Genomic DNA, 23,517 nt, shown 5'->3' on the forward strand with positions numbered 1-23,517 from the left:
ATTTTATACCTTTTAAAAAGGTAAGTATTAAAATTATTAATAATAAATATTTTATTACATTAAATAAAATTAAATAAAATTATAAAAAATTTAAATTTTAAAATTAAATTAAAATATACTTAATGTGAAGAAAAAATCTTAAATTGATAAAAAAAAAACTAATAAAAGCATTTATGCTTGAGAAAAGTTTTAAAAATATTATTGTTTAAGAATTAATACTTTTGAGTTATGTATAAACCTTAATTTTAGTATATTATTATTATTATTATTATTATTATTATTATTATTTATGAATCTAATTTTGATGTTTTATTAATATAAATTTTTCATGATATTGATTAATTAAAATATATTGTTGATGTGACTTTTTAATTAATAATTTTTATTACTACAATAATCAATAATTAAACAGCAGTGTAAAAAAAATGATTGACCTTGCTCATAGATATTATATCCGTATAAAAGTTATTTGCGATTGAGAAGTTTTTGGTATCATCATTTTCAACATTTAAAAAATAATATGATAAATATTTCCTGTATTTTTATAATTTTGATATAGTAAATACTTTTTAATAAAAAAATTATTACTTAAAATTAACTCTAAAATTTGATATTAGCATTTAAAAAATAATAAAACTTGTTTAACTTGAGTTTTTAAGTATTTTCATAACTTTTAAAATTTTATAATGTTAATAACGAGAGCTTCTAATTTCATTGGTAACAAAAGTTATCGAACAATACAAATACGATAAGAGTTTTATTCTGAAAAAAAAATTGGGACAATGAACTAAAAATAAATAAAATACAAAGAATCCAAATGGAAAAATAGTGATATGTGGACTTCTTCTTCTTTTTCAATGAAGAACTACATAAAAATCAACAACTTTTTTTCATCACCTAATATGATTTGTCCCTGTAGAAGGGTAAGAATAAGATGAATGAAAATATACGTATATAGGTACTAATGGCAGTGTCTTGGACATGATGGCCAATCATGTGATTTTCCTAACTTCTTTGTTGTCTGGCAAAGGTTGATATGAGAGCAAGCATTGACAAAATTCATATATACCATTCTTCTTTACTAGTCAGCAACTGAAGACACCTTAAGATAATACCCACAAGAGGAATGTTGACCATGCAGTGAGTGCTATGGCTGCAGCACTGTATGTCCACAAGAGTATAACTGAACACTCTTCATTTCCTACATCAAACAACTGAGCCATGGTACCTGCACAATTAATATTATTGAATTTTGAAGTTAGCAATATGGACTCTATTTGCTAATGAAAGATAAACACTTCAATTAAATTATATGAATACATGGAATGGAATCTAGTACTTACTAATGTTCATTGCTGGTGGCATGGCATATTGCATCACTAGCACGTATTGAAACAAAGGATCAATAGGGAGTAAACCGAAATTTGCTGCTGCTTTGACAATAAACAATCCAATAACTGGTAGTAAGAAAAGTCGAGCTATGATTATGCTGATGAGGGTCAATGGTTTGACATTTGATGTTTTCAATCCTGAAATTTCAAGACAAAGTTAGCAAAGCTTTTTTTGGCCATGATTTAGTAAAATTATGAAGAAAATGTCTATAGCAGCAAGTTTTTGTTTTACACCTTGAGTTAGGTTACCACCAAGCAAAAGGGTGATGCAAGGAATTGTCCCATTCCTGAAAAGCAATAAGTTCAGTCAGATAACTAGGTGTGTGTTTGGTTCAGCTTATTTTGAAGAAATAATTGTTTATTTTTATCAATTTTTTCAGAGAATTTTTTAAAAATAAGGATTATTTCTCTAAATTTAAGCATTTCCAAACGTGTACTGGGAAATTGGAGAAGAAATGGACACTGGAGAACAAATTGTCACATACCCAAGTAGTTGAAGAGTGTCTTGGATGACATGAAATGGAGCATTGTCTCCAACTATTAGGTTCCTTAGCCATGCAACCGCGCCAAAGAGGAAACCAAAAAACTGATCATGGAATATGAATGGATGTAAGCGAATGTCAAATTGCATCCAAGTAGCAGAAACTAAACCAAGAAACAAATCTAACAAAGCAAAAAGAAAGGAAAGCCAGTCAAAAAGGAAACTTACTGTTGCAACTGCGGGTGGTGACAATAGTTCTGCCAGAAAATGGCTCAGAACTTCTACCATTCTATACCAAAACGATTCTACCCCATTCTTCGATTCATTGGACTCATCTTGATCAATCTGAAAATCCAGATCCATATCCTTTTTATAAACTAGTAACTAGTAGATCATGTTTCATATAGATATGGGCTATGAAAAGTAAGGAGAGTACATACAGTGGGATTGGGTTCATAAGCTCTTTTCAACTTATTTCAATAAGTTTCATGGTCAAATATACATGTTACTTGTGTAAAAAAGTTTATCTATTAAGTACTTAATTATGTTGTGTTTCTAAATGCACCTTATACACACGTATCATTGTTAATTTGTTACTTGGAAAATTGTGTGGATAATGGCTTTCATATAGTTAAATTTTGTGGGGTTGTAAGAGTAAATGAACTGTTCTTTATTTTCAAAATCTTCCTACTGAAACAAGTGTAGCCATAGTCTAGTGCATGGGTTGTTGGGGTCATACAATTTGGTTTTCGTTGTCTCCAAAATAAGTCGATGGTGGCACTTCTATCATTGTGTCTTTATCCCTGAGAAGGTGAGTTTCTGCATTGGTATCAAAATCTTTGTTGGGAATCTTTACGATCTCAGCAGCCTCAAGAGCCTTAAATTTCATAGATCTGCTTCTTACAGTCTGGTAAGTGTAGGTCCAGATGAAGATGCCACCAAGCTATAATCAACAAAACAAAACGAGATAATAAGATACACTGCATGGTAAAATTTTATTGAAAATTGTAATAAAATGCATTAAAAAATAAAAAATATAAAGGTCAGTCAGTATAATTTTACATTTTGCAGCAAAACTATTTTTTTTATCCCTTGACTGAGGTACTGACTAGGATTTTCTTTAGTTCAAATGCAAATAAGATGCCTTACCGCCATAGAGAAAGATGCATAAGAGAGTGCATTGTTGCGACAAACATCACGTGCACCAAATGGGCCTCCTTTCTCATCACAGATAGCAGGGATGATTACAATAGGAAGGTTACCCAAATTTCCTGATCAAAGAATCGTTCATAAAATAACATTTTAGATAAAGGTACTCTAATAAAATTAAGACATGGGTTGGCACTTGGTAGGAGTGAAAAATTGAAGGATTGGAACTGGATGGGGATGGTGACATAAGTTTAACAATGTATTAAGGCATGCATCGATGTCTAAGTACATTGTCAAATTTCCCACCTTCAATTTCTCTATTCCTTCAAGTTTTGCTCTTGCTGAGCATACTATAACTTTGATGCTATGTTACCTGATGAACATGAAGCAATAATAAGGCCTTCCACTTTCAAATTAGGCTTCAGTAATTTTACAAGTAACCATCCTATAATCCCTCCAATTAAGAAGGTAAGTCCAACATTAACGGGCATAAACCACCTGTATAGAAGGGGTCATCAGGATCTGGTTTAACACAGTCAATCAATACAAATGAACACCTACCACTCCAGAAATTGATATGCTTTTTTCTTTTCTTACATGTATTCTACTCCTATTCAACAAACATAAGTAAATAATTCATGAATAATTCTTAGTTTTCCTACCTTTTATTCTTACGAATCCTGACATATATATATCTTAAGCAAAACATAAAAGTAAATAACAATAAAAGTAAAAAAAAAAAAAACTTCTAAAACAGATCTTTATTTTAGGCAAAAATGACCGTTTTTAGAAAAATTTCACTCTAATGCTGTAATTGCAGTTGCTATTTGAAAGCATTCTAGTTTTCAAATTTTGTATTCAATTTTGTGCAATAGCTCTAATTAATGTTTAGGAAAACAAATAAAGGGGTTCCAGTTTCAGCATTCCAGGCAATGTGATCAAATACAAAGCTCAAGGTTCATTCTCAGTTCTGCCTATGAATAAAAAACAAAGACACAAAATCATGCAAATCTTTTGAAAGTGGCAAACCAATTCATACATACCATGATATCATATCTTCAAGTGAAACACTTTTGGCAAAACTGGAAAATACAAGTGAAGGAGTGAATACGAGGAAAACAATCTGCAAAAAAAGGTTACTCTTAGATTTGAATCATGCAGAGTTTTTCCTGCATTTGTTCTCACAATGTATGTTGAATTTAGCATGAATTTTTACCCTGTTCAAGGCTTTCCGAGTGTCTGCTGAAAGAAGATTATCAAAATACCCAGTTGCCATGATAGCTCCCAGTGCACTAATAAGTAGTACTTGAATAACTGGCATAGACGCCACCTCCAATAGTTCCAAGAAACCCATTTTCCTTTTGTTTTTCTTGTGCTGATCTACTTCTTCTTTTAGCTGCTTAATACTATTGCTGGACTTTCTATAGGATGAATTAACAAGAAAGAATAGAGATGAGTCTCTGGAAACCAAAATAAAAAGTGACAAAGTGGGGCAGCAAATTATTAATTAGTGATGAAGAGGGGACACCAAGGTAGCAACTAATCACTCTATAGATTTACCATTCAAATTAGGAAAATATGTTGTCCAACATTCCTTGGGATGTAACACTATATCTTTTTCTATTAATTACTACTTTAATTTTACCGTAGAGATAATTTTTGAATAAGATAAACTTATCTTGTTGGTTATCAAATAATAAATTAAAATAAGATGTGATAATTTATTTTACCTTATCATCTTTTTCTTAATTACTAAATAAAATGAATGATTTGATTAAAAAAAGTAAAAAGAAAAAATGAGTTGTAAAAATAAAATAACTCATTGAAAGCTATATTGTAATGTTGGACAGGCATGATACCGTACATATATGTGTCTGTTTGTCAGTTAAAGCCAAACACTATAACCAACGCATTGAACCAATCAATGTGCATGTTTATTATGATGATGTCATTGCTTTGCTGCACATTTCTTTAACGTAGACAGGGGGGAGGAGGTGGGTGCATGAAGCTTTGATTTGATTCTTCTCATACCCACCCAAAGATCTAAGAGAAATAAAATCTTTTTTTTTTAATTGATGAGTAATATAATATTATGATATAGCTATGTTAAAAGAGATAAATATATTTTTTTATTAAATAAAAAATACCTTTACTTACTTATAGTTTTATTAATTTAAGTTGATAAAAACCAGAGCTATTGTTGAAATGACAGTGATGTGATGATGATCAATTATGAGAAATAATTTCTTCCACATGCATTATTGTTTTTACCCAATATTTTGACACTAGTTTGTTGCATAAAGTAGGTTCGACTACTATGATCCTTCTACAAGAACTCAACCCACCATGGACAAGTGAAAATACTGTAAATTTTACACGAGAAAATAATAGTTTCTTACTCTAAAATGCACATGTCAAGTACAAAAGTATAACCATCGATTTTAATCTCATTAACTAGTTATAAATTTTAATAATTTCATAATTTATCACAATCTGAATTCTGAACTCTAGCCTAATTCTAAAAAAATAACATGCAAATATGAAACTCATTAATTGTAGACTAAGTAAATTTTCTTGGTTAAAAACAACTAAGCAGTGAGTACATGTGAGTGAGCAAATAAATGAAAACGAGTAATCTCCAACTCACAAATAGGATTAATACTTACTATAACAAGCAATAATTTGTGTATGTTTTAATTAGTTGTACAGGTATTATTTCAATAGTTAAATATAGAAACAAGTGTTATGTTTAAATATTTCATGTAAAAATTAATTGTAACATATAAAATAAAAGTATTGTTGATGTGTATATTATTTATCTGTTAATAATTTCTCAACTTATTTTGTTATTTTTATTTTTTTTGCTATTAAATATGTGTCATTAATAACATCATATCTTTAATAAATTTTTAGCTTATGAAGATAGGAGTTTTAAAATTAAAATTTAAAAAAACAAAAAGATATTATTCCATATTACATGGATAAATGTTATAAAGAAATAAATTATTATTAATAAAGAAATTATATAAAAATAATAACCTTTACAAGATTTATTTGAAAAAACTAAAAAGAAAAAACTTTGATCTTTTAAAAGACTTTTTGCCTCTAAACTTAAACATATCTCAATGAACATATACATTGTCCAGATTTGTGAGTAGTATCTATGTGGGAATCGAGAAGGATTAGAATTCGAGCAAAACTAGGAAAGGGATAAGCATTAGAACAGAGACAAACACGATTCTTGCAAGCAGCAGCAGAAGATTTTTCTAGAGTTTCATCCCAATTCAACGTTTTGCAGATATACATCTCTTCCAAACTTTTTCTTCACTGATCACATCTCAGATCCCACCTCCCCCAAGTAGAAGAACTTTCTTCCATCTTTTGCCTTTCCCCCACTTGTCATTCGTGTCGTTTTGTTATAATTATTCCAAAAGTTGAATGATTGGTGCCAACACAAGAAAATACTTATCTGTAAATACTTTTATGTGAATTTCATTTTCACTATTTATTTTATCAAACAATTTATGACTTTTATTCGCTGTTATTATCACTAACATTTGTCTTTCTAGTGTTATTTTGTTTGATAGATTAATAACATTATAAAAAAAGTGGTGACAAAACTGCATAATCATTAATTAGATGGAATACGATGTGAACGTTGTCCAAAACATTATGCGGTGCAAAACACATCTGAAAACAAATCCAATGATTTCGAACCAACTACGTAGTACATTTTTTTTCAGTTCTTGTGATGACAATCCATTATTTACGTTAGGATTATACGTGTGGCGTACAAAATGATGAAATTTGTTTGAACGAATTTTATTTATGTTTTAGCAACTCGCCGTTCACGTATCTGCAAAGTTGTAGTTGTAAAGTTGTACTGTGATTGTATTATTATAAGAACAGGTTTCGTAAATATTTAGACTTTTTGGCTGCTACTATTATTATATGAGTTTGTCAACACCACCCTTTATAACTATATTTGAATTAAAATATAAAAATTTTATATTAAAAATAACTCACTTTTTATTATATTAACAGTATGGAAATATAACAAATATTTTTTAATAAAATTTCACTATTATTGATAGTTTAAATCAATCCTCAAATCTGAAATTAACATTTTTCTTGTTATATTCGAAAGAGACAACTTTCTTTCCCAATTTATCTAAGGCCAACGCGTTTTTAAGTATAGTTTTTGTTTTGATTAGTGGAGTTGACTCAGGCTTGGCTCTAAACTAACCCTGAATAATTTGGACTACCCCAATTAATGTCTATATTGTTTTTATTTATATAATTAACATATTAATATAGAATAATTTAGTTAATTCAACTAAATTATTATAAATGTTATCTTATCAAATCAAATGCAATCCACATTGATATTCCCGCAGCCTTGGCAGAGCAATAACATTGCTCGCTTCCATATGTCATTCACATAACATTATCACAAATATTTTATATTATACGATTTTTTATATAATTTAAAAACTTATAAATATTCAATGCAATTATAATTATTTAATTATATTTTAAATATTATACCATGTGTTTTAAATATAGTGAAACAATTAATAGAATAATAACAATTGTTTAATTATATAAAATTAAATAATTTTACAAAAAAAAAAATTAAACAGTTAAATTGATAATATCCATTTTTATAATAAAAGATATATTATTTTACTAAATTTAACCCCTAATATAATCATTTGACACGCATATGCATATCCGCACAGCTGGTAAGAGAAGCAATGAACATATCCAACCACTAAAAAAGGTTGCCCAGAAAAGTAGCAAATTAATGCTTAAATGCAAACCACAAGCCAAAGCATATTCTAGCTGGGTCAGCATCCCGAAAATAAGAATATTTTCAGCAGCTAAATTTTTCTGTGGAGTAGAATTATCATTTATAATTATAAAACTTATCTGACAGAAAAAGAAATGCAGAAGCCTTTGACATTACAGAAAATGAATCAGATTTTCAAACGGTAATTGATTAAGGATTACCAACTGATTAATAAATTTGGAATGGAAAGAGTGTTATAATATATACTTTTTAAAGCTTTGCATAGAAAAGTTTAAAACTACAGCAGGAATAATGAATGATGAGAGTGAAGATATATAATGCTAATGCATGTATGTTAGAGAGAGAGAGAGAGAGAGAGTAACGTATGAAACCTGGGAATCAGAGGCTCGGAGCTACACAAATCTTGAACCTTGGAACATGCAGAAGCAGCGAGTTTTGGGATGAAAGAAAGAAAGGGTGAATGAAGAAGAAGATTGAGTTATACGTGTTGTGTTCTTTCTTCTATATATGTATATCGGGAAAGAGAGAGAAAGTAAGATTGTTCTTTCTTTCGTCTAACTTTGACCAAAGCCAACAAGTCAATGTATCAATTTGAAATCGATAGCATATTAGCATGCATGTTCCCAGTTATTTTGGATTTGGATAACTAATCTACTCATCTACACGATTTCTCATATGGTATTTTAGACATTTTAATTGATACGGATTTATTTACTTTCATAAAACATAAATTCTTCGCTTAATAATAAGAATTGATAAATTCAATTATTCTCACAATTCCCAAACTATTACGATTACTAATTAAACTATTTCAATATGTTATTATTTTAATTTTAATTAAATGTTAGATAGTTGTTGATACTAATTTCTAATTATTGATATTCATAAAAATTATTTGAAAAAATAAAAATAATGACAATTAATCAACTACGCATATATATTTAAAGTGTAACTTTAATATAACATAAAAAAATAAAAACATATCAACTACCATTGATCTATGTAAGGTTAACTATGTTATAATATTAATATAACATAAAAAGTATTTTAATTTTTACTTTTATTTGTTAATTTATGTAAATATTTATTATTTATTATATTTTAAATATATTTTTATAATTATACATTTTTTTATTTTATTGCAAAATTATTTTAACTAAATGATTGATATATTTATGTAAAATTTATTAAAAATAATAATTTAATGATATATATTTATATTAAAATAATATTATTATATATAATTTAAATTATAATTAAATTAAAATTATTTAAATTAATAAAAAATAACTTCAAAATTTTATAAAATTAATCAGATTTAATTCTTGAACTATTTAATGGTCATAGAATCTTAAAAATGAAAAAACAAATACTTATAAATCATATTTAAGGAAAATTATTTAGAATTATATATATATATTGGTGGTCATAAAATTAAAATGGAATAATTTTTTTGTCATAAGTTATATTTAATATTTTTTTTTAAATCTAGTTGTACATAAAAGTGAAAAAGCTAATCATAAAATACTAAAAACGAAAAAATGCATTAATTATCTTAATTTATTAATGTCTTAATTTTATTAATTTAATACCTTGCCGATTAAAAATGTATATTAAAAACTAAAATATATTTAAAGAAAAAATTTTAAAAAGTAATATATGTGATAATTAGTAATAATATTTATAAAAATATTATTTTATATATTATTAAAATATTTTTCATTAAAAATGTAGGACCATCAATTGATCAATCAATAATTAGTAAATTAATTAAATTTAATGTGATAAAAGCAAGCACAAATCTATAATTCAAATATTACCTATACAGATTGAAACTAATGATTATAATATATATGAAAAATATTTTATTAAATTAATTATTTATCTTTTATTACATCGCTAAATAAGTATTAAATTGATCATCAAAATAGTTTTATATTCACTTATGTAAGTAATTTTTATACATAATTTATAAATTTGTTAATAGTAATTTTTATTATTTTACTTTATTTTTTATACTTTGTAGTTATGTCAGCTCCTAAAATTTATTTAAATAAACAAATACAATTTTTTAAAATTTTATATTTTTAGTAAAATGTTTAATTTTTATTTTTTAAAAATGTATCCTTCAACAAAAAAATAATATATTTTATATTTTTTCTTTTTTTCTGACTTATATGCCAATATAATTATAATTAAATAACAATAAATCATATTAATGTATTTTGTTTTCTTATTTATTGATTATATATAAAACATATTTTTTATATGTAAAGTGTAACTCTTTGTAATTTATTTTAAAGAAAATAATTTAATAAAAATATAAACAAATTCATGTAACGCGGGCATATTTATTAATGAGTAGAGTACTATTGTATATAAATATAACTTTTTAATTATTATATTTATATAAATAATAGTGTTCCAAATTGTGAATTTATCAATGAATATCTATAAGAATAGAATTTAAGTAGTAGAATAAATAAACTTGGTCTATAATAAAATGTATCTATGTATTAAGATCAAGCTGTAACTTTCATTGAAGTTGTCCAAAAGAGAAATCACATCGTAGTAGGGAGTCACCTACTTCACTGCTGGATACATACTTTGAACAGCTAATCTTATATACTGCATAAAAATGTTACAAACTGATATCATAGCTTGTTATATCATTATTTAATAATTATTATGATATTTTTGTCTTACATTATTTCATTTTTAAATGTTTCCAAAATTAATAACACCCATGTAATAAATGAAAACTTATTAATTATAGGTTATAGTTATAAGTGCTTAAATGATTATTTTTTTAAATCCCTCTAAAAAATAGTAAAATTAGGTGATTTTTTTTTTCAAAATAATAATATGTAGACGAACTTATTTTAAAAATCACTTTTTTAAAATAAATAAACGATTAAACCAAACACAATTATTTAAAAAAAAAAAAACTACAAATGATGCAGCTCTAAAACTGATCCAAGTGAATTTGTAAGATAACATTGATTACTAATATTTGACTTTATAACAAAATATTTTTTATGATTAAGCTTTGGTGTAGGTTTGAACAATGGATTTACATATATTAATGGTGTGGGAATTACCCTGACGGCAGTGAATGGATCTATTTAGAAAATTCCAACTCAAATATGAGAAGGAGTGCATTACTCTCTCTCTCTCTCTCTTCCTTTGTGTATTTAAATTCTAACTCAATTTGACAAAGTATAGTTCTATTATTTTATATTTTTTGTGATTATAAAATATTTTAACTATTAAATATTATTTTAGGAAAGCAACATTTAATATTTTTATAAAACAATAATACAATTATTAATATATATATATATATATATATATATTAACATATCTCTAATGACTGATAATAAAAAATCTATATATAATAATTTTTTATTAGAAATAAAATATTTTTATATGTTTTAAATGTATATGATGTATTTATTAATATACGACCAAAAAGTTAATTACATTTATTAAGGAAGATCATATGTGATATATAAATGTTGCAAAAGAAGCATAGAGCGATACCGACGTTGCATCACATTACCGCGATATCAAAATAAATAAAATGTGTTTAATATATATGACAAAAATTTAATTACATTTATTATTTTAGAGTTAATTTTTTTATATATATTTTTATAATAATTTAGAGTAACTAATAAAATATATTTAATATTTTTCTTAAAATATATTAAAAATAGATAAATAAAGGACAAGCCAACGTGTCAACAGCCATCAAAATTTACTAAAATAATTAAAAAAAAGAAAAAAAGAAGGGCCAATCAGAAAAGTTGCTAATTTTTTGGTGCTTTGTCAGATTGGATTGAATTACGGTGGCAGATGCAATGCAACGAAGAAAGGGCAACATTAATGAAAAGGAAAATGTGCGAAAACATGGGAAGAGATGTGTTTCTCATTGGCTGTTTGTGCGTACCCAACAATTTCTGACTTGGACCATGCATCATTGCATCTATAATCGTGGCAAATCTTTCTTCCTATACATGATTCGGAAATGTTTTTTATTTTAATTTTTTAACGCATATATAATTAAAAAAATTAGTATAATATTTTTTATTAAAATTATAATATTTATGTTATTAACGAGGATGAAACTTGGAATTTTTGGTATACATTTTTACACTAAATAAATTTTCACTTTAATTCTTTAAACATGTACTTTCATTCAAAATAACTTTTAAAATTAAAAATAGTTAATCACATTAATTCTTACAAAAAAAATATGTTGAAATTAAGTAATAAAGTGATTATTTATCATGTTAAATAATATGTGTCAGTCTTTAATTATCGCTATAATGACATTCAAATTATAAAAGTCTTTTATCTTTAAGTTTTTTAGTTGCATTACCACCTTTAAGTTATAAATATATGAGTAGACAACCTATTGTATCAATTAAGTGAAGGAGTCTCATATGTAAGACAATAAATACATTGACTATGTGAATTTTTAGAGTTTTGTAATTATTGATCACATTACTAATTAAGTTTCCTTTGAAGTTTTTCTATTGTAAATAAAAAAATCATTTATTTACTATAACCATGCTAATCTCTTTCTTGTTAAGATTAGCAGTAAAGTTGTTATTTTATAATTTTTTGATTCTTTAATTTTATTTGTAATTCAAAACATCGTTGAGACTAATAATGAAGATATTGTCGCAGTTTTCCTCAAACATGTTGTTTGAAATACTTATTTTATTATTCTTATATTTTGCAGTCTATTACAATAATGAACAAATGAAAGAAAAGAAAGCAAAATAAAAGATGAAGAAGAACTTATTGCTCAAAAATATTAAAGATTGAGAACAAAAATAAATTATTTTTGATAAATTTTAAAATAATATTGTATTGTATTTGAAATGAATTTTCATGTGTCATTTAATATAATTAATAATTAATTTTATTAATTAATTTTAATATCTCTCAACAAAAATAACTAATGGATTAAGTAAAATTAATTTTAGAGACTAAAATTTTAAATTTTAAAAAATAACTTTAATTAAGTTATATATTTTAAGAGTTTATCACTTTTATACCAATAAAACGATGAACTCACAATTTTTTAACACAAAAAATAAAAGAGAATATCACATCATGTGTCAATAGTAAAAATAAAGTTGTCTCTTCTACATGGATTCAACCACTTACATATCACCATGTGTTCAATTTAAAAAAAAAAATACATGTGCCATCCTTTCATTAATCAAGGTGATAATAGTCTTAAATTATGCAATAAGTATAATTACATTCACTTGTTACCTTATACATAAAAAATATTTTCTCAAAAAGGTCTTGAACATATAAAAAGTACGATTTATTTTTAAAAGAAATTGCATCACAATTCTATTCACATGAAAAAATATTTAACTAATAAAATAATTTTAAAAAATATTATTCTGATAAATTATTTTTAAAATTATTTTTTAATAAAAAAGTTGTATATATATAAAGAGAAGTTGAAAATAAAAAAACTATATATAATATTATATAATATATATTTTTCATGGTGTAACTAATAAAAATAGGTATTTGTTATCATATTCATAAATATAAAAAGATATCTTATACTTTTATTAAATCAATAATTATAATTATTTTGATATCTTAAAAATTAAAATTATTTATATTTTTAAAATGAATTACTAACTTTCACTATTTATTATACATGTAATATAATATTAATAGTAAATTATTATTGAGAAAAAATAAATTATCTTAACAGTAGAGATATAGGAGTTTAGTTTGATATATAAACTTTTTTAATGGAGAGGAGAAAAAAAAGAAGGGAAGTATTATATTGATCTCTTGTTATAGAATATTTTTTTTTATTTTAAAAGACATAATATTTTTATAATTTTTTTATTGGTTTCTGATGAGTCATTGACTCATATAGTAAATTGAAGGTTTATGGCACATTTCATTGAATTAATAATCTAAGTTAATACAAATTAATTAGAATATTAAATGGAAAGACGCTATTGCTGGAAATGTAATAAATTGTTCATGGTTTGTAATTATTTTTGAAGGGTTGAGAAGAAAAATTGCAATTGGATTTAAAAAGAAGTTAAATTGCTACACGACACATTTATGGACACATGCATTTTTGATTGTAGGAACACGAGTTTGACATAGCATATAAAAATAGAATTTTCTACAAAAGACAACGTCTTTTATTACACCTTTTAGACATAGAATTCTAGGTTTTTCATACAGTTTTACATACAAATGTCGTTCATTCTAGTTTTTCTTTGCTTTTGTATGGGATTTTGATGGGAAGTAGGGCTTCATCCCTCCATTCCTTTTGCTTTTTAATGGAATAGTAATGTCCTACAATTTATTTTCCTTATAATTTCTTTTAAGTTGAACATGAAGTTTATTTCTGCAAGTATTTTAGTTTCTTGTTCTTTCTTTCTGCCATGTCTTGCTAATTTTATTGAAGTTGAGAAATGATGAACTTAGTCTTTTACCCATAGCAATGAACTGAACATTAAATATAACCCATTGCAATTTGAATCTAACATATTTAATTATGAACTTAAGGCTTCTTTGTTTCTTAAAATTTAGAATTGATGAAAAGGAATTTATAACTGGAAAGTTGTAACCTTTCTTGGATTTGAGTTAAAAAGCTCATTATGGATTATCTAGGAATAGAAGTCTCTAATGGTGTGGTCATGTTAATTTCTAAACTTAATACTAGTCATCTTCTTGGTTACCTAAGGGATTAGGAATCTAGAACTGATTTAAAACCAATCAATTAAGGAATTAGTATTCAGTACAGTGAAAAATCTGAATATTGAATTGTGTTGTGGGTTACACATATTTTTATGCAAGGGGAAAGGATTAAGAAATTCTGAACTCAATTCACTTCTTAATTAATTAACTTCTTAATTAATTTACAACTCAATTTTGTTCTCTTATTTAGTTATATTTTGCAGTTTAGTTTTATTTATAATTAGTCTCTTACATCTGAATTGTTACTACCATTGTCAATTAAATTTTTCAGCACTTACGCTTTTACATTCTGCACATTATCTAATTTTCCCGTTTATATTTTTACTCTATTTTACGAGTCAACTAGTAATATTCTTGTAGTTTAGTATTTAACATTAGTCCTAGTAGACGATAAAATCTATTTTATCACTGCAAACGATTTGGTACACTTGCCAATATATTTATCAAGTTTCTCGCACCGTTGCTGGGGATTAATTGTTAATATCAATTGTAATAAGAATCTTTTAGCTTGGGTTAATAATTTTTGCTATGTTTTAAGTGTTCACAGGAAAACTAAAGTGCAGTAGAAAGGATGTTAATGCGAGGAGAGGACAAGAACAAATCTGCACTTGATTTATCTCCAAAACTTGACCAGCTTATTATTAATTTCAAGAAGAAAACTAAAAAGAGGGAATAGACTTCAGAAAAAAGAAAAAGAAAAACAAACTCAAGAAGAGAATTCTGCAGCAATGGCAGAAAATACCAATGAAGAGAGGAGGACTCTGAATGATCATGTTTGTGCAAGACCCTGGGGAAACATCACATCCATTGTCCAACCTCCCATACAAACAAAGAACTTTGAGATCGGACCTAATATGATGAGAGTGGTACAACAAGAGCAGTTTGTTGGACATCTTTTTGAAGACCCCATTTGCATATTCAGAATTTTTTGGCCATATGCAGAATGATTAGTGTGAGTGATGAGGTTATCCGTTTGTCTCTTTTTCCATTTTCCTTAAGAAATAAGGCGAAAAGGTGGTTGTTATCCCAACCTTAAGGAAACATTACTACTTGGAATGATTTAGAGACTAAATTCCTCACAAAGTATTTTCCAGCCTCTAGAACAACCAAATTGAGGCAAGAAATCTTGGCTTTTTCTTAGCAGAAAGATGAAACACTGCAAGAGGCATGGGACAAATTCAAAGAACTCTTGAGAAGCTACACTTGTCATGAATTACCTGAATGGCTTCAATTGAAAACCTTTGAGGCGAGTGGAAAGGATTAAAGAATTCTGAACTCAATCCACTTCTTAATTAATTTACAACTCAATTTTATTATCTTATTTAGTTATATTTTGTAGTTTAATTTCATTTATAATCAGTCCTTTACATCTGAATTGTTACTTCCATCGTTAATTAAATTTTTCAGCACTTACACTTTTATATTATGCACATTATCTAATTTTTTTCATTTATATTTTCACTCTATTTTACAACTCAACTAGTAATATTCTTATAGTTTGGTATTTAACATTAGTCCCAGTGAACAATAAAATCTATTTTATTACTGCAAAAGATTTGATACACTTGCCAATACATTTATTATTTTTATTATTTTTCACGAGAACTGGTTCAATGAATGTTTATGTTCAAAACAAATTCTAATATGAATTTTTTGTTGATAACAAAATATTATTATATTATTTTGAAATGTATTCATTTTTTAAATATAAAATTATTTATCAAATTATTATAACAATTATGTGAAACAAAATTAGAATAAGATAATATTTTTTATGAAATAAATATTTCATTGCTTTTAATGGGTTGATATTATTTATCAAGTAACTACTAACTTGTTTAGTTTTCTGAAAAAGATTACTAGTGAGTAAAAAAATAGTTTTTGAGAGTCTAGGGTAAGAGTTTTTATCATTTTACCTTAAGCTTGGTATAATATTTTACTGAAATTTAATTAAAAGAACATTGCAAGTACAATAATCTTTTATACTATAACTAATTATGAGCTGTTATAATATTAAAAGAGTGGACATGCTAACACTTTATAGGAGAGCTAAAAGATTCAAACACTTAATAATGAAAAAAATTATTAAACCTTAACTCATAAAAGTTGAATTTAAATATTTTAAAACAATAAATTTTTATTATAAAAAACATTCTATTAAAATCATAAAATTATAACAATTTTTTAACAAAATATCACTATTATTTATTGCTCAAATGAACTAAGATTAACATTTTTTTATAATAAAATTCTAAAAATTCGTATGATGCATTAAATGTAGGTACAAAAGTATGTCAATTATTGGCCAACTTTTTTTTTCTTTTGGTCAAAATCATTGGCCACATGGATCCACATCTCAAACTCCAGGCCACCATAGAAATTAATAATAAAATAAAAAAACACACACACACACATACATATATATATATATATATATATATATATATATATATATAATTTTTTTTTCATATTAATATAAATTTAAAAATTCTTACACTTGATCTGAATTTTTTATTTAATTTATATTTAAATACTTTATTAACTTTTAAATATAAATTAACTAAAAAGCTCTATATGAAATACAGTTGAAATGATTTTAGGAAATTTATGGCACCTACGGCTATGCATAATCCATAAACAACTATAAGGTGTTTTCAATTGCAAAAAGTAGTAACTATAAACTACCATTTGAATTTTGTACATGATAAATATACTTTTTAATAAATATTTTTTAGAATTTATTTTTAAGACATTTTAGAATTAATTTTGATATATATTATTAATGTAAAATATTATATGTCAATCACTTAGATAATTGCATAAATAAAATAATCATCACAATAACTAATAATTTTCAACGATATAAAATTATCATTAGATTCAACGATGCAAATTTGTCCGCATCAACTTGGAGGAAATGACGACAAATTTTATTTGTCGAATTCCATCTCAATTTCAAGCAAGAACCAGGATTCGTGACTGATTGCTGCTGTCATTTTCCCAAAACCATGAAAAAAATATATTGTAAACAATGAACCAATATAACAACAAATAGTTGAATCTGATAAACAAAATTAACTCCTGACCAAACTTAATATTTGTTGACCATCAAAAAGAGATGTCAAATTGGCTTAAATAATGTCAAAATGATTTAATTATTAGATGGAAGCTCCAATTTCCTCTGTGGTCACTGCAGATTCATTTGGCTCTTCATCTGCCCTCAATTGTGCAGAAACACCATCAATGGCAGAATTCAGCTGAGCTATTTTCTCAGTTAACACCTTCCGAGTCTTCTGTTTTTATCACAGCAAGAAAATAACAATAATTTCATTATACTAACCAAATGATAGCACAAGTTTACAGTCATAGTAAGTGCAAAAATACACTTTTCTCAAAAGGTTGTTTGTAAACATACAGGAGCACACACCTACACTATAGTCCCCGCTCCCTCAATTATTTTTAAATGTATACTGACATTATAAATTTGAATTTCATTACTGGACCTGAAGACATCTTTTATTCTTTTCTCCATATAATACCAGATTTAGCAGCACTTATTTTTATAATTTTCAAAGACTTTCAAAATTCTCTTTCATATTCGGATTTCTTTATAATATTTAAATTTCCTTTAACGTCAGGATAGGAAATTAAATTCTCATGTCCCAGATTTAATTCTTTTTTATATTAAAATTTTTTCCCTGTCTCAAAATTTAAAACTTTATACTCAAATTATTTTTCTTCAATTTTAAATTCACTATTTTTTCCCTAAATTTAAGCTACTTATATTTTTTTATTTAAATTCAAAAAATACATGTGCAATGCACAGGATACTTGCTAGCTTTTATATATTCCATAAGTTATGAAGATTATTCCACTACCCACTTGATATAATGATCATAGAGGTTAAGTTCTCCTAATGTTATTGTAACATATGATTAGATGATAATACATATAATTTACATTAGCAATAAATTAAATTTAAACTCATTAGCTTATGATATTATATTTTTATATGTAAATGTGAATATTTTACAAATATTTACTTGTGTGTTAGCAATGTCATATACTTAATATGGGCTCATACTGTTTCTCTTTCACACACAAATAAATAGTAACTGCAGGTATAATTCCTGACCTCCAGTGCTTTTTCTTCGTCGTACATAAATTTTGGAAGTTTCCTCATGAAATCTTTACTGTCAGCTGCAGCTAGTGCCCTGCTTATCTGCAAAGATAGTAACATAGAAGTCAAAAATAATCTCTTTTTGACCTTTAAAGTCAATACACAATCTTTCAATATAAAACAACATAGAAAATGTAGCTCCATATACATAATTCTGCAGTTTATAAACAAGAAATAAAAAGGTTCAGAATCTAGTTTCATCGATGCAGCTCTTTCTTTTCAAGCATATAGGGACAATCATATGAACAGACATTGATCAAACTGTGAAATGGAATACTTTTCTGATACCAGAGAGAGCAAACATAGAGGATAGAGCCAAGTTCAATGCAATTGTGTCATTAAAAAAACTGAAGAAATCACATCAAAATTTGATGCGTGTACATAATGAGGGGAGCTATCTAACAAACTTATTGCTTACAAGAATAAAATGATGGAAATTAATACAGAAAGTCATCAAGATTAATTCATATCTGATTTGAGCAAAACTGAAGTTTGACCAAAGTGAACCAAAACATATTTTTCCACTGACTAAATTTGGCAAAAAAAATTCCACAGTATGGGTAAAAGACACCTATGAGCAACAATCAATTATAAAAACAAGGGATAAAAAAAAGAGACCTTGTGAACTGCCACATGTAAAGGAAAGACTTAATAATGGATGGTGCTGGTTCTGAAGACATACCTGAGGTGCATAAACACAACCCAATGCTCCAACAAGTAGGCCTCCCAATACAAAACCACCAACAAAGATACTTCCACTACTTGGTCTTCCACCATCTCCACTGTTCTAACAGAGATTAGAAACACTAAGAAGTTAAAAGAATCCCATGAGGTGCACCAACCAGTTAAAATAATGCTTGTGCCAAGATTTTAGACAAGAAAACAACTTAAATGTGAGATGCAAGTGACAATCATCACACCATTTGATCACAAAACACAAAATAAAATTAAAACAAAAGTAGCTGTGGTTTTATAACATTTGTTGTAGCCAAACCATTTTTAGGCTTATGATCATATATGCTAAATAGACATGTATAAAATAATGCACCAAAAAGCAATGTCCTACTCCTACCCAGCTCGGACAATAAGTGGCCGGTTACGTGTTGCTTTAGCCCCAAAAGAGGAACCAGGAAAGTGTTCACTGGAACTGATTTTCAAGAAGCATTTATCCATTGGCTTCAATGAGGAACCTGGCGTCAAATAATTTGAATGTCAGATTTCCTAGAAATCACTAGAAAGGGGGCTATTGGATATGTTAATTTTTTTATTATTTACCATTTCTAAGTACAGTAGCAAGGATCAAACAAAATAATTTATTCCCATGAATTTAGCCCAAAAATGTTTTCATTAAGTTATTTTCCACCAATACAGATATAGAAATCTCTAAGACCTGGAAGAAGAAGAAGATTCACTCAAATATCTTGCCCAAGACTGCATCTCCTGACATCAGGATTATGTGGCGCTAAAATTACACTAACATTTACATTAACTTCAAAACACATCCGCAAAAGGCTAAAAAAAAAATAGTAAATACATGATTTGATCCTTGAAATATGTTATTTGTATGGTTTATTGATCATAAAATATTTAGCTTGGTAATAAGTTCATCCTACCAAAGTTGTAAACTTGCTAACAAGTTCATATCTTTGGGAATCAATTTGTATAGACAGAAACTTTCGGAGACCATAACAACAGAATTGCACAAGTAATGTCTTTCAGGGACCAGATTGTATATATTTTTCTAAACCAAAAATTAGAAAAAGAAGGCAGCATTTGTTTATCAACATCCTCCTGAAAATGAAGCTAAGAGAAATATAAGTTTAGTTCACATTCTCATCTTCCACCTGTTCATCCCCACCCCCAACCAAACATGCCCCAACATTAACATTGTCCCAACCAAATGGTCTGACTTCTGAGTTGATCAACCTTCCCCATTATATAGGAACCGAACACCGGGCAAAGCCAAAGTCACAAACAATTAAAAAAATTCCAAAAATCCTTTTTTTAATATGTAAATTTTCAATTGAGCCTTCAAAAGGAAAAGCAAAAGAGATTTTAGAATATTCGAGAAAAACACATCCACAAACAAACACAATAAACAGATAAAAGCTGCAAACTTTATAATCAGAATGGCATATATAATCTGAGAAGCAGCAATCTAAATGCGACCGAGAGAAATTTTGAAAAAAAAGGAACAGTTTTCACTTTAGAGTGGTGCCCTTTTCGGCAATGGCAATGGTAATAGAAGTAATCACCTGAGAGAAAGTGGGTCTGATGATTCTTCGGCATAGCAATGGAACTTGATAGAGCAGCCATTTCTGCAGAGCGAAACTAAAAATCTGAGTTTTTTTTCCTTCTTCTTCTGTTGTTACTTTGGTTCCTCGGAGAAAACGAAAAGGAAGAAAAACAGATCGGAATTTTTGGTTTCGAGCTTTGATAGTATCGTTTTCGTTTCGTTACTAACGATCGTAACGATGCGCATTCAGTTTAAGTTGGGCTCATGTCCCTTCGGCTAGGCCCATGTTTCTTTCTAACCAAATACAATAATTCCTTCTCTTTTTTTAAAACATATAAATTATTTGATTAATTTATTCTAGAAAAATTCACCAGTATTATTTAAAAAATTCATTAAAATATTTTTAATTTAATATACCTCTTAATTATTTTAATATGTTTATTTTGAAAAATTATAAATTTTAATTATATTCACAATTTCTTTGTACATTAAAAGTTATTTATTTTATCTCAAATACCGACTATTTATACTGTGTTTTAAACATTGACTGCCGGAAATAATTTTAAAAAAACATGTTCAGTTAATTTCTCAACCTGAATAAAATTTGTAATGTATACAGAAGAATTTGATATATTAAAAGTTAGAGGATTAAAACATGTATTTTAGTTAACTATTTTTATATAAGTTGGTGATTAATGATTAATTTAATAACTAATAATATTATTAAATACATCTCAAGTTAAATTTACACACAATTTTTTTCTTTGAATAAAATTAATATAATAATATTTGAAACTCGATTTAATTTATTTTTATTTATAAGAAGCAATATTCAAACCATTCTTTTAAACTTTTCAAGTTATGTAAACTAAACATATTTAACCATTAATTTCATTAACTTCTATAACACTTAAGCTTTATACTCCTTTAAATTATCATTGAATAACCCTCGTCAATTCCAAATTGGGTTTTCTAAAACTGGTTTATGTAAAGTATTAATTTTTTAGAGAAAGAGATTACATGATATTTTAATAGATATTTTGCTTTGACTAATTTCATGTGGGAAAGGTTGCAATATCTTTAATAAGTCTCAGTTCTGACCATTTTCAATTGTTATGAAAATCACGTTTTTCACTTTGTTTAAGTTCAATTAAGTATGATTTGGAACACTAGACCGCATAATACTCTCGTTTTATTTAAAGAATTGCAAGTAATTAAGTGGTTACAATTCATTCAGATTCCATCTAGTGAAGTTTGTATGTGTTTGGATTTTAAATATAACGTAGTATTGATTTGTTTTATAATAGATTGATCATTAACGAGTGATTGTGTCATGTTATAAAATGTTTATAATGTATTGATAATGTGTAAAAGCTTAAAAGTGATTGATTTTTCAATTGTTAAAAGCTTCGATTTGATTTTATAATTAAAAGTTTTAACTTAGTTATTTTAGAAATCTTGATTGTTGTGTCAATACATAGATAGATCACATAAACAATTAATTGTTACTTTTTGTATATTTTTTAAAAAAACAAAATAATATAATCTTACCTAAAATCAATAATATTTTAAGAAATATTAAATGAAGTGTATTCATTAATAGTTAAGAAGGAATCTTTAAACAAGAATATTTAGCCACTTAGTACTAATGTATACATCTTATTAATTTTACTAATTATTATAATAAAATAAATTAATTTCATTGAAATAGTTCTATCAAAGTGTTGAAGTTGTTACAATAATTAGATGATAATTAATTTTAAATAGTTAGTTAAAAAAAGGCAAATAAATAAGGGTATTGTTAAAAAAATAATAAAAATTTTAATATAAAAATAATTTAAAATAAATAAAAAAGTGATAAAAAATAAAAATAATTTAATTTTGATATCATTATCAATACAAGATTATCATATTGTTAATTTATTAAAATATATATTAGATGTAACACTTCGAATTTTTATAATATAATTTAATTATTAATATAAGTGTTTGTATTGACATTAAATACTGTAATATTTAATAAAATTTTACTATTTTTATTAATATTTACTAAAATACACAATAAGTAATTTTTTTTATCAAATATTATAACATTAATATTCTTAATACATTGAATATAAGAATATTATGTAATTTTTAGTTATAAATAATATATTATATAATTTTTATTGTATGTTTTAATAAAAATAATTATATATATATATATATATATGTTTATACATATAGTTTTTATTTTAGAAAAACTTTGTAAGTGTAGTGGTGGCATTAATATTTTATTTTATTTTCTTATAACAATCTTCTGTTCCCTCTGTGGATCCATCTGCATTATTAATTATCGTATCAAAACCCATGCATATAAAATACGTCAAAAGGAATTTTTCTCTTTTTTTTTTCTTTTAAAAAAGATTTATTTCAGCAACTAATATAAATAATTCAGCCAACCATTTACGAGTTCAAATATCGATGAGATTGCTTGATGACTATATTTGTTAAAAAATAATA

The 23,517-nt window shown here is 26.0% G+C and overlaps 2 protein-coding genes and 1 non-coding gene across 3 annotated transcripts; all 3 read right to left on the reverse strand.

Moving 5' to 3' along the window:
- Positions 1–767: 767 nt before the first annotated feature.
- Positions 768–8,511, reverse strand: LOC113869537 (protein PIN-LIKES 7-like). The gene is made up of 11 exons (XM_027505910.1): positions 8,206–8,511; positions 4,238–4,442; positions 4,065–4,144; positions 3,395–3,519; positions 3,022–3,143; positions 2,612–2,815; positions 2,101–2,217; positions 1,877–1,977; positions 1,626–1,678; positions 1,344–1,529; positions 768–1,228 (listed from the first exon to the last, which is right to left on the reverse strand). Exons 2-11 carry the CDS (start codon positions 4,373–4,375, stop codon positions 1,104–1,106), a joined length of 1,251 nt encoding a protein of 416 aa, XP_027361711.1. The 5' UTR covers positions 4,376–4,442; positions 8,206–8,511; the 3' UTR covers positions 768–1,103.
- A 7,196-nt stretch (positions 8,512–15,707) lies between these two features.
- LOC113870539 lies at positions 15,708–15,814 on the reverse strand. The gene has a single exon (XR_003505562.1). It is a non-coding gene; the product is annotated as a small nucleolar RNA R71 (small nucleolar RNA).
- A 1,640-nt stretch (positions 15,815–17,454) lies between these two features.
- Positions 17,455–21,240, reverse strand: LOC113869801. Its single transcript, XM_027506281.1, has 5 exons — positions 21,035–21,240; positions 19,852–19,969; positions 19,462–19,561; positions 18,735–18,821; positions 17,455–17,892 (listed from the first exon to the last, which is right to left on the reverse strand). Exons 1-5 carry the CDS (start codon positions 21,093–21,095, stop codon positions 17,758–17,760), a joined length of 501 nt encoding a protein of 166 aa, XP_027362082.1. The 5' UTR covers positions 21,096–21,240; the 3' UTR covers positions 17,455–17,757.
- Between the last annotated feature and the right edge of the window lie 2,277 nt (positions 21,241–23,517).

The sequence above is a fragment of the Abrus precatorius genome, unplaced genomic scaffold (genome assembly GCF_003935025.1).
Source record: "Abrus precatorius isolate BTA unplaced genomic scaffold, Abrus_2018 Scaffold6, whole genome shotgun sequence".
Taxonomy (NCBI): Eukaryota; Viridiplantae; Streptophyta; class Magnoliopsida; order Fabales; family Fabaceae; genus Abrus; species Abrus precatorius.

Coding starts and splice junctions, on each gene's coding strand:
- LOC113869801 (XM_027506281.1), bottom strand. CDS start 21,095: ATGGCTGCTCTATCAAGTTCCATTGCTATGCCGAAGAATCATCAGACC. Junction 19,970..21,034: donor TCAGACCCACTTTCTCTCAG/GTGATTACTTCT, acceptor ATTTGACGCCAG/GTTCCTCATTGAAGCCAATG. Junction 18,822..19,461: donor GTTGTGTTTATGCACCTCAG/GTATGTCTTCAG, acceptor CTATCTTTGCAG/ATAAGCAGGGCACTAGCTGC.
- LOC113869537 (XM_027505910.1), bottom strand. CDS start 4,375: ATGGGTTTCTTGGAACTATTGGAGGTGGCGTCTATGCCAGTTATTCAA. Junction 1,978..2,100: donor CACCACCCGCAGTTGCAACA/GTAAGTTTCCTT, acceptor TTCCATGATCAG/TTTTTTGGTTTCCTCTTTGG. Junction 1,679..1,876: donor GACACTCTTCAACTACTTGG/GTATGTGACAAT, acceptor ATTGCTTTTCAG/GAATGGGACAATTCCTTGCA.